This window comes from Silurus meridionalis, chromosome 27, assembly GCF_014805685.1.
Source record: "Silurus meridionalis isolate SWU-2019-XX chromosome 27, ASM1480568v1, whole genome shotgun sequence".
In the NCBI taxonomy this organism is placed as follows: Eukaryota; Metazoa; Chordata; class Actinopteri; order Siluriformes; family Siluridae; genus Silurus; species Silurus meridionalis.
In genome coordinates this window covers 11,667,586-11,681,625 of record NC_060910.1, presented here as the reverse complement: position 1 = coordinate 11,681,625, position 14,040 = coordinate 11,667,586, and the positions used below count along the sequence as shown (strand labels likewise).

At 36.5% G+C, this 14,040-nt stretch overlaps 1 protein-coding gene across 1 annotated transcript in view; it reads left to right on the top strand.

Moving 5' to 3' along the window:
- rasgef1ba (RasGEF domain family, member 1Ba) overlaps nucleotides 1-14,040 on the top strand; it is a 58,936-nt gene that overhangs the window by 8,105 nt on the left and 36,791 nt on the right. Inside the window, exon 2 of the mRNA XM_046841920.1 lies at nucleotides 5,223-5,270. Coding sequence (XP_046697876.1) covers nucleotides 5,223-5,270 — 48 coding nt within the window. The remainder of the gene's footprint in view (nucleotides 1-5,222; nucleotides 5,271-14,040) is intronic.

Sequence of the window (14,040 nt, the reverse complement as noted above, 5' to 3'; positions counted from 1 at the left end):
TTTTTTAATTCAATGTATAATTTTCTGGATATTGAAATTGAATTTGAATGCAAAATCACTGAACAGGTACAGTTATGAGTTATGTTAAAGTGGCACAAAATCAGATCGAAACTGCACAAACCCTATCCCTATCCCTATAAAAACTTACAACACCTCTTACATCAAATTATGATTCTTCATTTGGTGTCAAATGGTGGTCCCAATAACTTTAGATCTTCCTGCTTTGTGAAACGGAAGAGCCAGAAAATGCTTTGGTCTGTAATTTCTGTCTATATTAACATATTGTTCATCCTGTAGTTCAATCGTGTATAGGGGTAAATGTTATATTATGACAGCACTGACATCGTTTTAACTACACATACACTGCTGAAATGAAACAGATTTGGCACTATTGGTATTTTTTAACTGTTACATAAATAGTAAAATTAATACTTATAGGGTTTGTCATTTTCATGACTAATCTGGAAGAGAAAACAAAATCTAGTTCAAATAAAACGATTCATGTAATTTTTATTTAAATCAAATGGAATCTACAGAGTAGCAACATGAAAAAAGAATCAAAAAGAAGCTGAAAACAGGAACAAGCCATCATTGTGTGGAAGTACTATATATCTCTGGAATATATCAAACTAAAGCAGGCGATTTGGCAACACAGTTTTGTATCTGTTGGCACAACTGAAAACACCAGAGCAGTAAATCACAAATTCAATCAGAATTGGCACGTCAAACATTTTGTGAGCAGGTGAGATAGCCGAGCCTCAGAACAGAACCTTGTATAAAATTGATTGTACACTTTATTACTTGAGAGTCTGGCTTGTACGTTTCTTTTTGGAAACAGACTTTTTGGAGTATTACTTGCTAAGGGTTGTGTCTAAAAACTACACTATGATAAACCTCTTGGATCTCATATTGTAGTAAAGGTAGCTGGTGATAGCTGTTTATTCATGAAAAGACGTGTGTGAAATTATTACGATCTTAGGCTTGGTTAGCTATAACAGTTGAGCTCTCCCTTTTAGAAAAAAAAGTACAACAAAGAATTTTGCACCAATAATTATGTTATGCGATCATCATCTTTTTAATTACAAGAAGTACTTATGTTACAGCTTTCGTCAGCAGTTTATTTAATTGTAATCTCTTTCAAATTTTATTGTTCACTGCTATTTCCTTTTTTTCTTATTTATTTATTTTGCTCTCCTTAATCTTTACAATCCTGTAGCATATTGATTTTAAGGATATCAGTACTTGTACTAAGCAAATACTTGATCCTTGATCTATTTTCAGTAGAATGATTAACGGTACCTAAATACTTAGTTGATTACTTGTTTCTTTTATTTTATTTATTTAATATATCTGTAAAGTTATTGATCAGTTCTTGGGTGGGTGCTGCATGGCGGTGTGTGTCAGCGATAGTTTTGATACCTGGCGCCACATCTCAGGCACGGCGTGAGAAAACAAACAGCTTTGCTTTGTCTCCCACCAAGAGCTAATAAAGTGAGAATTAAGAGTGTGGAGCCGAGTGCAGTACTGCTTAGAGTCCCGCTACTCAGCAGCTGTAAAAACACACAGGCTCCTAACCCGGAGCCGAATTAGCACACTCAACACTAGGAGCACTCAGACACACCCAGGTCTTTCAATAATGCATGTCATATAGCGAGGGGACCACTCCAATCTAATTACAGCATCTCCTATGCTCACTGTCACTATTTCTTTGCTTCTCTATGTCACATATGGTTAACTCAGTCTGCATGTTTTTTTTTTTTTTTTTTGTAAACACTCATCTCTGCTTCAGAGGTCGCAGCTCCTAAATCAAGTGAAAAGCAGATGAAGTGATGTATCTTGACGTGCAGTCTCTAGCAATTATAACATGGTTTACAATTACCAGCTTTAACATTTGCAAGCTGAAGGACGAGCAAGCAGGATTTCTGACTTCCTTTGAAAAATCAGGCATACTAATACAAAGCTGAAGTAGTGTTGCATTCCCAGTTATCTTTCTGAAAGGCACTGGTTGCCTGGTTACAGTGTGCAGCCTCAGATATGTGTGTATGGAGAATCTGTCACCCTCTAGTCTTACAGGCAGCCTTCATGTGTGTGTGTGTGTGTGTGTGTGTGTGTGTGTGTGTGTGTGTGTGTGTGTGTGTGTGTGTGTGTGTGTGTGTGTGTGTGTGTGAGCTTTTAAAAAGGCTTATGATCTAAGCCTGTGAAAGTAAAAGCATTCCTTAGGTAATGGACCATTGATGTGTGTGTGTGTGTGTGCGCGAGTGGGTCGTCAGAGAAGGTTATGACTCAAGTTTCACTAGCTGGATTTCTACCCTGGAGAGGCAACAGCAATGCAATGTGACTGAGTATTTGTTTTTTTATGCACTCTAAACGTGTACAATATTCAGCTTTTTATTTATTTATTTTTTAAACAACGTTGAGAAGATATTATAAACATTACTTTGCATTATTTATTCCAGAGATCATCAACTGGTGGACCTTAATTGTAATGCAGGCCCAGCAATTAAACTCAGATTAAAGATTATCACCATCAACTCTTAAACATTATCCAGATCATGGATTTTCAGGTTATCTTTCTGTCTGTTTGTATAAGATTCTTGTTAGCACAATGTATATCAAGTGTAGGCTTATTTATGAATTTTTCCTGGGTTTTTCCCGGTTTCACAAACTTCAAGCCAAAAAACTGAACCCCATAACATTAGACCAATGAAATTTCGAACGGAAACGAAAAAATGAACCTCACCTGTGTTCTGAGCTGCACGGCATCGGGAGAAAAAACGTTTTTTTTAAACGCACGGCGATGCCAAAAGATAAACTCCAGAGAGAAATAGTTGTGAAAGGAAGGAGAAAGACAGTGAACAATGACTTTCTTGGTAGGCTACTGTTATAAGCCGTTGTAGCTCGTTGAGTCTGGGTCATGGGAGAGCTCACTAACTCCAGTTGCAACAGAAATCATATAAGCACAGACAGGTTTCCAAAACTCGTGCTTTATTATTCTTGGCAACAGCGTTGCGGGTTTGTCAAAGAAACCTAGAAATGAGCATCAGTAAATAATAATAACATAATCCTCGTCTTGAACACACGCAGTAATAGCGGAAAAATGCAGTGCCAGCCTATTCCCAAAATACCGCTATGCTCCTAAAGGAAGCGCAACATATTTCACCCGATACACAGTGTGTAACGTGTAAAGTTCATTAGTGTAGACTTAGTGACGGCTTATAGACAGGTGCGGCTTATTTATGTTCAAAATAAAAATATTTGTAAAATTCAGTGGGTGCGGCTCATGGGTGCGCTTAATAGTCTGGAAATTACGGTAAATACATGTTTGTAGGATGTATGTGGAATTCTATTATTGTAACAAGTAGATGAACTAATTAGGTTTCTGGAATCAATAAAGCTTATTTGTCTGGTTTTTCTATAATATTTCCCTTTTTTGTTTGCCTTACAGAGATGTTAAATACATCTGTCCGAGATTCTTGCTATCTCAAGACAAATTGGTTAGATGTTTGTAGGATGTTTACCGAATTATAGGGGATGAATTAATTCGAATTTTAAATGAAACCAAATAGGGTTTTTGGTCTTATATCAAATATCTGAAATTGTGATTACCCAGTTTGAAGTATAAGGAAATCTGAAAATTAGTACCAAGAATTAATTAATTGTTGGCAGTTGAGACGTCCCTGTCAAAGGCTTTGTCATTGAATTGTTTGTGACCCTAGTCAAAGTGATAATGTAGAGCACCACTATGAAACAAAACATAACCACTTCAAACTGTATTATTTATAACCATAAATTCATTATTAATGATCCTGCAAAATAAGATGTTGTTGCCAGCTTATCTAAATCATTGTCAGAATTTCCTTTTATAGTACCTTGCAAATAGGTTAAATCTGTTAGTATTTCTCAGTTGAAAGCATTTTTTTTTGTTTGTTTGGTTTTTTTGTAATAGAGGCTGTTAAATACACTATATGTACAAAATATATGGACACCTAATTATATTTGTATGTGCTTTTTAAAAATTCTTTCCACATTTATTTATAGTAGCCTCTTCTCTTACCTCTTCTGGGAATATGTTCCACTAGATTTTGGAGATTTGTGATTCATCCATAAGATCATTAGTTATTGTCGGGTCCGGGGTGCAGTGTTCCAATTCATCCCAAAGGTGTTCAGTATGGTTGAGATCAGAGCTCTATTGCAGACCACTCAAGAACTTCCACTCCAACCCACGTAAACTATACCTTCATTGAGCTGGTTTGTGCACAGGGCCATTGTCAGGTAAAGTAAAATGTAATATTAAGACATCCTATAATTGTGTGCCTTCAACCTACAGTTTGGCAAACAACCATATACTGCTGGAAATGTCACGTGTCCCAATGTGTTGTCCATTAAGCATATGACCACAGCTTGTGATCTCAGTGAAAAGTCTTAGCAGCCCTGAATCTATCATAGACTAACATTAAAATTATTACAGGATGCCAAATGTAATACAGAATATGTGTGCTACCTAGGTTAATAAAAAATTATTATTTTCTAGTATAATACACAGTAATGTATTGGGGCCAGTGGGCCTGGAATGGATTAAGGGCATGTTTCAAATTTGTACTTGCATATTTATAGAACTGTGCATTTTTTATGACGCAAAAGGTGCACGGATGTTATTAGGGCATTTTTATGAGTGTACTGTGCATTACAACACATTAAAACCATATTAAAAGTTTACATACATCACTTTTATTAGTTTAAAAATGATACATCCAGGGATACCACTGTATAAATGCCAGCTTTAATCTATTGCTTTTCAACACAAGTTCATAATTGCAATATGATGATGTTGAAAAAATGGTAGTAGGAATAGTATGATTATATCATATATCATATAAATAGTTATGTTAATTTACTCCCACATAATCCATGCCTAATCTTTCATATAACCACTTGTGGTTGATTTGTATTACTTTGATACTGTGTAATTGCATTCTGACATTTCAGGCTTATGAAGTGACTTGCCCAAAGGTAAATAGCACAATGATATCATTTAGGATTAAACCCCTGACCTCAGAGAGAGTAATTTCCCAACTACACTCACACCACACACAGTATGTGTTTACACATGTCTATTAGTGAATCATGTAGGAATCTGTTGCCTACACTTTCTACTGCTCTTCCTTCAGAGGGAGGTGAAAATATGTACAAGAAAAATAATCTGTCTCTTTTGTTTCCCACAGTGCAGAAGTCAACCCTATATCGGATTGAGACATGTCTCCAAACAGGGGGTAGGTAATACCTCTGTGATCTCCTGTGGTGAATGTCTCCTTAAGGCAGTGAAGAATATATATTCATTTTATATATATATATATATATATATATATATATATATATATATATATATATATATATATATATATATATATATATATATATATAGCATATTTTAATAATCATGCTCTTATGTGCATATAATCAAAGCCACAATGTATTATCTTGTTAACTGAAATGCATTAAATCCTTAAAATATCATCTATAGCTGTATATGATTCATCAGTGGTGCATAAAGTGCGTAATTTACAATAATTGCCTAGCAAATTGGTTCATTATGCAAATGAGGCAGTCAAGTGAATTTTGATGAAATTTTTTCCCCACATACTTTGTAGTAACATAGCTGATGCCTATAAGTGAGCAGAAAAAAGCTCTTGATCAGTGGGCATACCTCACTCTCTATTAACAGGAATACACACACACACACACACACGCCACTCAAGTACTCAAGCTCTGGAGGCTAAGCTTTGATCCTTACAGAGAGAGAGAGAGTCTCAGAATGCTTGAATGCAAGCTTTCATCCTGCCGCATTCAGATTCTCGTTCTGGCAGAAAGTTTTTCTTTGCTTTTTAGAGAACTGGCCACTAAATTCTGGGTTTATCACACTTAAATCACCTTTAGATGTTTTTTTGGGGGGTTGATCATGTACTTCTGATTAAACCTGATCCACTTCTCATTCCTTTTGCTTGTGAAGGCTTGAAATGCATTTCACTTTTTTATATCTGTTGTAATATAGTTGTAAATATTATGTAAGGTTCATATAAACGTTATGGTTTAATTTATTGCGGTGTAATTGATTATACCCATCAGCCCTCAAGAGAACCTTTGAAGCATCATCATTTATACTGCAAGAGTCTTGTATTTCAGTTCCTTGAGGCTGTGAAGGCTGGGAGTGTTTTTATTTAATTTTTTTTAAGGTGGACTGTATGAGCTCACATCTTTATTGTTCCAATGGCACCTGTAATCAGATCCAGGCAAGATGTGTAGGAGGAAGTGCAGGAAGACAACTGTTTAATATTTTATGTGCAAGACAATAAATACACGACAAATCGTAGTTAAATGTTTGTGTTTTTTTTAATGAATGCTGATTCCAAGTTACACACTCCTATTTATTATAATTTTTTTTTTTAAAACTTGACCTTTGAATAATGGGTCCAATTATTAGAGAAAAATATAAACATGATAACCTTAAAAGAAAAAAAATCTGACAAAATTGCACAGTAGTAATCCTGCAGCATTTAGGAACTGTTGTTGAGGCACCACGCATTCACCCCAAGCCCCCATGTGCCTCTTTGTTCCTATTCACATTTAATAGGAGACAGAAAGTGGATTCTTGAGTGAGTCAGAGAAATCCTTTTGAGAGGCTAGCCAGAAATGGCTTATCGAATACAGGGAATCTTTAAAGACGCTCCTGGATTTTGGCCAAGCAGACAGATCTGCTGAATCTTTGTATTGCATGTTAATGTTGACAAGTACAATTGCAAGTGGCTGGTGTCATTTGTCTTAACAACCAATACAGGTTATAACAGATTATAATTATTTTTATATCATTATGTTATAAAAGTATGTTCACAGATTAAATCAGATGGTTTATATGCAATCTAAGCCCTAAGGATATCTCTGTTGTCATCATTTAATTGCATGCCACAAATCTCCAAACTTTATTTTATATCCAACTTAACAAATTACTTAATCACGAGAGAACAAGCTGTAAATTAGGGTTCCTTCATCTTTTAGAAATAATCAATATGAGAAAAATACAACAAAGTGGAGCTGGTCACAGTGAAGGTGGTCACAAAAGATTTTTCACTGGATTTTTAAAGGTCATCGGCAGTTCAGGTTACACCCAAACTATATTATGATTGTATTCTCTAAAACACGATCTGGCTTTCATTCATTCCTTCTCATATCCTGTAAAACTGATGTAGTAATACGTTGGCATAAAACCAAGTGCTCTTTACAATGTACAGAATCGTTTTAGACAACTTTCTCTTGGTGTATAAGTATATTTGTTGAATTTTTAAAGATGGTTAGTTATTACACAACAATAAAATATAAGGCTCAAAAAATTTACTAAATCAGTGCCTTTAGGTTATTGCAAAAGCACCTGAATCGCACTCAATGAGAATGAACGGATAAAATGAAACACGCTCTACCACTTGATTGATTGATTGATTGATTGACAGGCCTTTAGAGACCTGATAATAAATATTGGTCAATAATGTGAACTGTAATGTTCGTGATCAATTAAGAGGTGTTTGTTAGGAACCTTCAGCAACTGGCTTGATTTATTTTTTTAAATAAGGAGGGTTAAAAGTTAAAAGGTTTTAACACATCAAAGCCAAAATGAATTGATGATGGAATAATCTATAGACATAACGTATGTACTGTAAAGACAAACGACATGTGCTCATGTTAATACGTCTGATTGTGTTGGAAATCCTAGTGCACAACACGTGCATAAATCAAACCCACACAAACGTATAGATTTTTCCGCTTTTCATGTGACAAAAAGCCGAGGATTTTAATAGCCATCATTACGCAGGACCATGCAGCGCTACGCCTTCACTCAAACGTCTGCCAACACACTACTCTAGATGATTAGAAACAGGAGGGACTGACTTGATTATATCTGTCTGAGACCTGCTTCTGCTTATTGTCTGCCACTAAGAGCAAACCTATGATTAGCTTTAGCAACCTGTGCTTGGCTACATGAAGCAGCAGACATGGTTTTAGATGTAGAGTGAACGTAAGATTAAAAAAAAAAAGATGCTGATAAGTTATGTTTTGTATGAAATGAATAAAGGTTACAGGGGACCTGTCGCATGTCCAAGCCAGTTGGGGGCTCCATTAGTATTAAGTAGACTTGAATTAAACCACCTATTACATTTATTTCATTAACGATATCTCACCCCATTTGTTAACATTTCTCCAGTTTTGTAAAACAGTTTGGTTTGGTGCTTGACAAGGTAAAGAAATGACCAGTATGCAAATGTTTCTACCAGCAATGCTAATTAATGCAGGGGTATTGCTTAGTTGGCTGATGCAAAATAACAAATTGAGGCAGGATTTTACACATTTTTTCTTGATCTATAACTCAAAACCTGAGCTTAAGTTAAGGATCAGAGGTTGTGTGTTTAAATCTCAGCATTACCAAACTGCAATAACTCTTTATCAATTGTAAGTTGACAAAATAACAACGATTAACATATTTGTCCAAAAACAGATTTGAAATGTGTAAGATAGGTCAGCAGTTAAATTTTGCATTTCTCTGTATTTAAGTAGATATCTGTCTGGGAGCATCACTAAGACGGCTGCAGTGTGAAACAACTTTTAAACTCATGAGATGTAAAAACCAAACAAAATCTGTGAATTAGAATGAAACGGAGATAATTAAGCATTAGCTTTCTGGCCGCTGGTGTGTAGCGGTTGCCAGGTTTCAGCAAAAACATTCACTTCATCTATATCTAAAAAACACCAGACAGTTTGGGATGTCTGATTTGTTGTTTCAAACGTGTCCCAATTTGCCATTAAATAACACAATTCTCATGTCAATGTCTTTCTCAAAATCTGTTTTGTTTTGCCATTTTTCAGACCACTTTATATTTTATATTCAGCTGATCAGAGGAAAGTGTGTATGTGGGTTGTTGGATGCTAGCTAATTAACTTATAAAAGACTTATGAGAAGTACATTTCTGAATCCTTGTACTGTCTACTGAATCAGGATCAATTTGAAATGCTTATTACACCTCATGTGATGCGTATATATTGATTATTAATTTTCATACAGCTTTTAAATGTATGTTTGTTATGCCGACGAATTAAATCGAGAAGCTTGATATCGAATGATAATATCTAAAATGCTGTATGATTAGAACTCTAGTAACGCCCGCTTTATTTGTACTGCTGCTTATCTTTTGTGGTAGCAGAGTGTATGATGTAGGAGAAATAATGTGGCTTCTGTTTTATTCATTGTTTCAGACCACCTGCTGCTGGATTCTTAAGTTCAGGCACTTTGTGCTCTTGCTGTGTTGTTTTTTTTTTTCTTTTTTTGAGGACTGGACTTTAATTAGCTAAACGAGCCATGCTCGTCGGCATCGACATTAAAAGTAGATGATGGCCATTAATTTCCGCGAAGACATCTGCTCGCATGCATAATGAATTCAGCTGTTTTATTATCATTACTTTTCTTGTAGCTTGGCCATTAAATGTCACTGTTTTAAGGTCTCCAGTGATATGCAGTCCTTATTATGATGTGTTGGAGTAGGGTTGTTAAAGTAATTATTGATGAACATTACTTCTCTTTCTGATTAAGGGCTAACATTTAATCATTGACCAGATGTCTCTTATCTAGAGGGAAAATAGATAATTGTAGTGTTTGGGTGTGTGTTTTCATGGTTATCAAAACTAAATAAAAAAAGTGGAGCGAACAAAATGTTAAGGAGCAGCACACCAGGATAGATTTCATTTTCTCATCTTCACGAATGCAAAGTGCTAGTGAAAATGCATTAATTGAGTGAGAGAAGTCTATTTTAATGGAGTTTAATACTACTTAGTACTGCTTAATACTGCTTAGTATTAACAAAATAGGTTTTAGTATTATGTTCAGTCAGAGTGTAGTCTTACACACACACACACACACACACAAATTGAGAACAGCACAGTACAGATATAAAAGGTGAGAGTGATGTATAGTGTATGGAGAATGTAACTAGCCACTCAAAATAAATTGTTAGCACAACTAACTTGTAATGCATTTAATGCGTAAATTCTGTATGTTTCCTGTATCTTTTTGACTCCACTGGTTACAGACGTAATATTTTGTCAGCTAAACAAGTTTATTCTTCAGTTTTGGATTTTTTTTTCTATTGAAATATTTACAGTACGATAGAAGATGAGCTCATTGTCAGCAGATTATAATTTCAGTTCAGTAAATTAACTCTATTGTGTTTTATTCTGCAGCCTACCATTATTGGGCAATTAACTGACAAGCCACTGTGTGACCGCAACTCTGTAAGTGAATGAATGCATAAGTCAGTATTTAGATTTTGAGTGCAAAACTACTATTTTTAAAGTATTTTTTTGTAGTCAGTAGTATAGTAAATTCACTAATTTGCCTTTTGTGGAGTGCTTTTGAAAATCAATTAGTGATGTGAGACTAAATAATGTAGCACAGAGATGTTGACCTTCCTCAGCATCTGACTAATGCAAATCCCTGTGGTTGGCATCCCAGCAACTTAATTATCATCAACAAAGGACATAATGAAGCATCCCTGCTCTGGGCAATCGCACTACATTAGATGAAGGCAAAGTTGTTTCAGGGTCTGAGAAAAACATTTTTATAAATATTGCCAAGTGGCAAATGACTTACTGAGACACAGTGAGGCCCAGGCACAGCTCACTTTTTTATTTATCATATAAATACTTCAGCAGGTACAGTATTATAATCTGAAATATCACTCACCTTTGAGACTGTTTAGACATTGAGCATGGTGACCTGTCAGCTGTTTGAATTTGTCGTGGAGATCGTAGAAACTCTGAAAGGATATTATTGCAAATTGTATATGCAGTTGCGCTTTCTATAAATGGATGCTTAAATGTAATATAATTCAAACATAATCTAGTATATTGTAGACTTTTCAGCCATCTGTTTTTCACTGCTGCTTTAAAATTCCATGTCCTGCTGCTACACATTTTATTTCTCTTAATATATACTTTATGTATATTTTGTTTATATTTTTCATTTTTATTTTTACTTTAATCTTTACTTTGGTCCTTTACTGTGAGCAACTGCAACCAAAAAAATTCCTTACAAGATCAATAAAGTATTCAGATTCTGACTGATGATGACTGTTCAAAACATTCTTTGCCTTTGCAACTGTGTTTGGATTCTGCCACAATTTATGCGTCCACGTAGGGAAAGCGCAAATACAATTTGCAGTTCCTTTTGAAATTTGTCCAGAATGTCCATTAATAAGAAACAATTTTCTTTAACAAATTAGATTGAGGAAAAAAAACTCTGGTATTTAAAACTGCCCATCATGAGGTTCTTTCTTTTTGGGTTTCCTGCTCATACCGAAATGGAAATGGTTGCCAGGAAAGAGGAAAGGTGGTAATTAAAAAGTGCTAGTGGAGTTGAAGTGCAGATTTTCCTTTTATGCAAAGGATGTTAACAGTAGGAGGTCCTATCTAACTGTCCCATTGGAGAGGTAACAGCAGCCTTTTCTTTAACCTAATATAACCTCAGAGGATTGGACAGGTTTAGAGACATGCTAAGACATGTTGCACAAGCATGTAGAACAATCGCAACACTGCACACCAGAGGAAGTCAATGCACAAGATTAGTGCAGAGGGCTTAAGGTCAGTGAAAGGAGCTTAAAGGATTAATATTAATAACACCAGAAGCCAAATTGATTTTCTTCAGCAAGGTGCTTGTCACTGAAAGCATACATCTATTACCTGTTAGCATTTAACTGTGAACACAGGCAATGTGTAAGATGCCTGTCTTATAATTACTCAACGTCATACATTGGAATAACACACTTTTCAAATGATTGATCGGTGACCAGTAAAATGTGTAAAGGTTAATAATGTATACAATAAAACCACATCCAAAAAATGCAACAATATGTTTGAAGCTGTAATCTTGCACAGTACAAGATGTTTTGGCATATAGCTCTTATCCTACACAGGACCACCTGCTACTGTTAACTGACTTCATTTCCAGACTAAAATGAATATTTCATCATCCAAGCCTGTTATTGTTATTGACAGTCCTTTTTCCCTCCAAATTCATTAACAATTTCATCCTCCCGCAAAAAAAAAAGCATCAGACCACAAGAGCTGCAACACATTAATCAGCCATGATAGACAAATTTGTCTGGCATTAGTGTATCATGATTTGATTGTTGATTGACCAGCTGCCTGAGGTTATTAGTCCTGAGTGGTATCCAGTAGCAACCGACTAGCCAAGCATGCTGGGAGGGCGGAATGGCGGAATTTAAATGAGTGCTTGTTGGCTGGGGAGGGAATGGTTTCTCATATGCTTTAGCCACCATCTTCAGACAGACCAAATTATCAAACCACCGGCCTTTTGTCGTCTGCATGACAATCTGGAACCTGATAAAATATATCCAGCATTCTTTAATCCATGGGATTCGTATTAATATTAAAGACTTAGGAATAGTATTAATGGATTTTTATTTTATTTTTTATAATACTACAGACTTCTCATTCTTATTTCTGTAGTAGCAGCTCATTCGCAGGGACTAGAATGACGGATGCTGCACATAAATTAAAGCAAAAAAACATTGAGTTAATAAAATTTAAACTTAACAATATGGTAACGATTATTTGCAGTAGATGTTTATCTTACATTTATGGAAGAAGTCATTTATTTACTCTGCATAGATACTAATCAAATATGCAGATCACGAATCAAAAATTCATACCGGATCAGTCGAGGCCCGGGTTACCAACGACCGCCACAGGTATTGTTAGCAGTACCAGTGGTACCAGTGGAAATTGGGCTCCTCTAGAAAGAGAGGAGGAAGATGTCTACAGAGACAGCAGGGAAAGGAGAAGTGTAGGAGAGTGGAAGTTCGGGTTGGTACTTTAAATGTTGGTACTATGACTGGTAAAGGGAGAGAGGTAGCTGATATGATGAAGAGGAGAAAGGTAGATATGTTGTGTGTTCAGAAGACCAAGTGGAAAGGGAGTAAGGTCAGGAACATTGGAGGTTTAATGCTGAGGAAGAGCACCACAGATGCCTTATTTGCTTTGAGAATGTTGATGGAAAAGTATAGAGAAGGTCAGAAGGAGTTGCATTGTGTGTTTGAGGATTTAGAGAAAGCGTACGGCAGGGTGTATTACATGTATGAGGGCGTTGTGACAGCAGTGAAGTGTGCAGTAGGAACGACAGACTGGTTCAAGGTGGAGGTTGGACTGCATCAAGGATTGGCTCTGAGCCCTTTCCTGTTTTCACTGGTGATGGACAGATTGACGGACGAGGTCAGACAGGAGTCTCCGTGGACTATGATGTTTGCGGATGATACTGTCATATTGATTTGTGGTGAGAGTAGGGAGCAGGTTGAGAAGAGCCTGGAGAGGTGGAGGTATTCGCTGGAAAGAAGGGGAATGAAAGTCAGTAGGAGTAAGACAGAGTACATGTGTGAATGAGAGGGAGGGCAGTGGAGTGGTGCGGTTGCAGGGAGAAGAGGTGGAGAAGGTGGAGGAGTTTAGGTACCTGGGGGGTCAACAGTGCAAAGTAATGGAGATTGGTTAGAGAAGTGAAGAAAAGAGTGCAGGCAGGGTGGAGTGGGTGAAGAAGAGTGACAGCAGGAGTGATTAGTGATAGAAGAGTATCTGCAAGAGTGAAATGGAAAGTTTACAGGACTGTGGTGAGACCTGCAATGTTGTATGGTTTAGAGACCGTGGCATTGCGTAAAAGACAGGAGGTGGAGCTGGAGGTAGCAGAGCTGTAGATGTTGCGGTTTTATTAGAGGGACAGCACATCTAGGACGTTTTGGGGACAAGGTGAGGGAGGCGAGATTGAGATGGTTTGGACATGTGCAGTGGAGGGACATGGGGTATATCAGTAGGAGAATGCTGAGGATGGAGCCCCCAGGAAGGAGTAAAAGAGGACGACCAAAGAGGAGGGATGTGGTGAGGGAAGACATGCAGTTTGTTGGTTTGAAAGAGGCAGATGTAGAGGACAGTGAAAGAAGC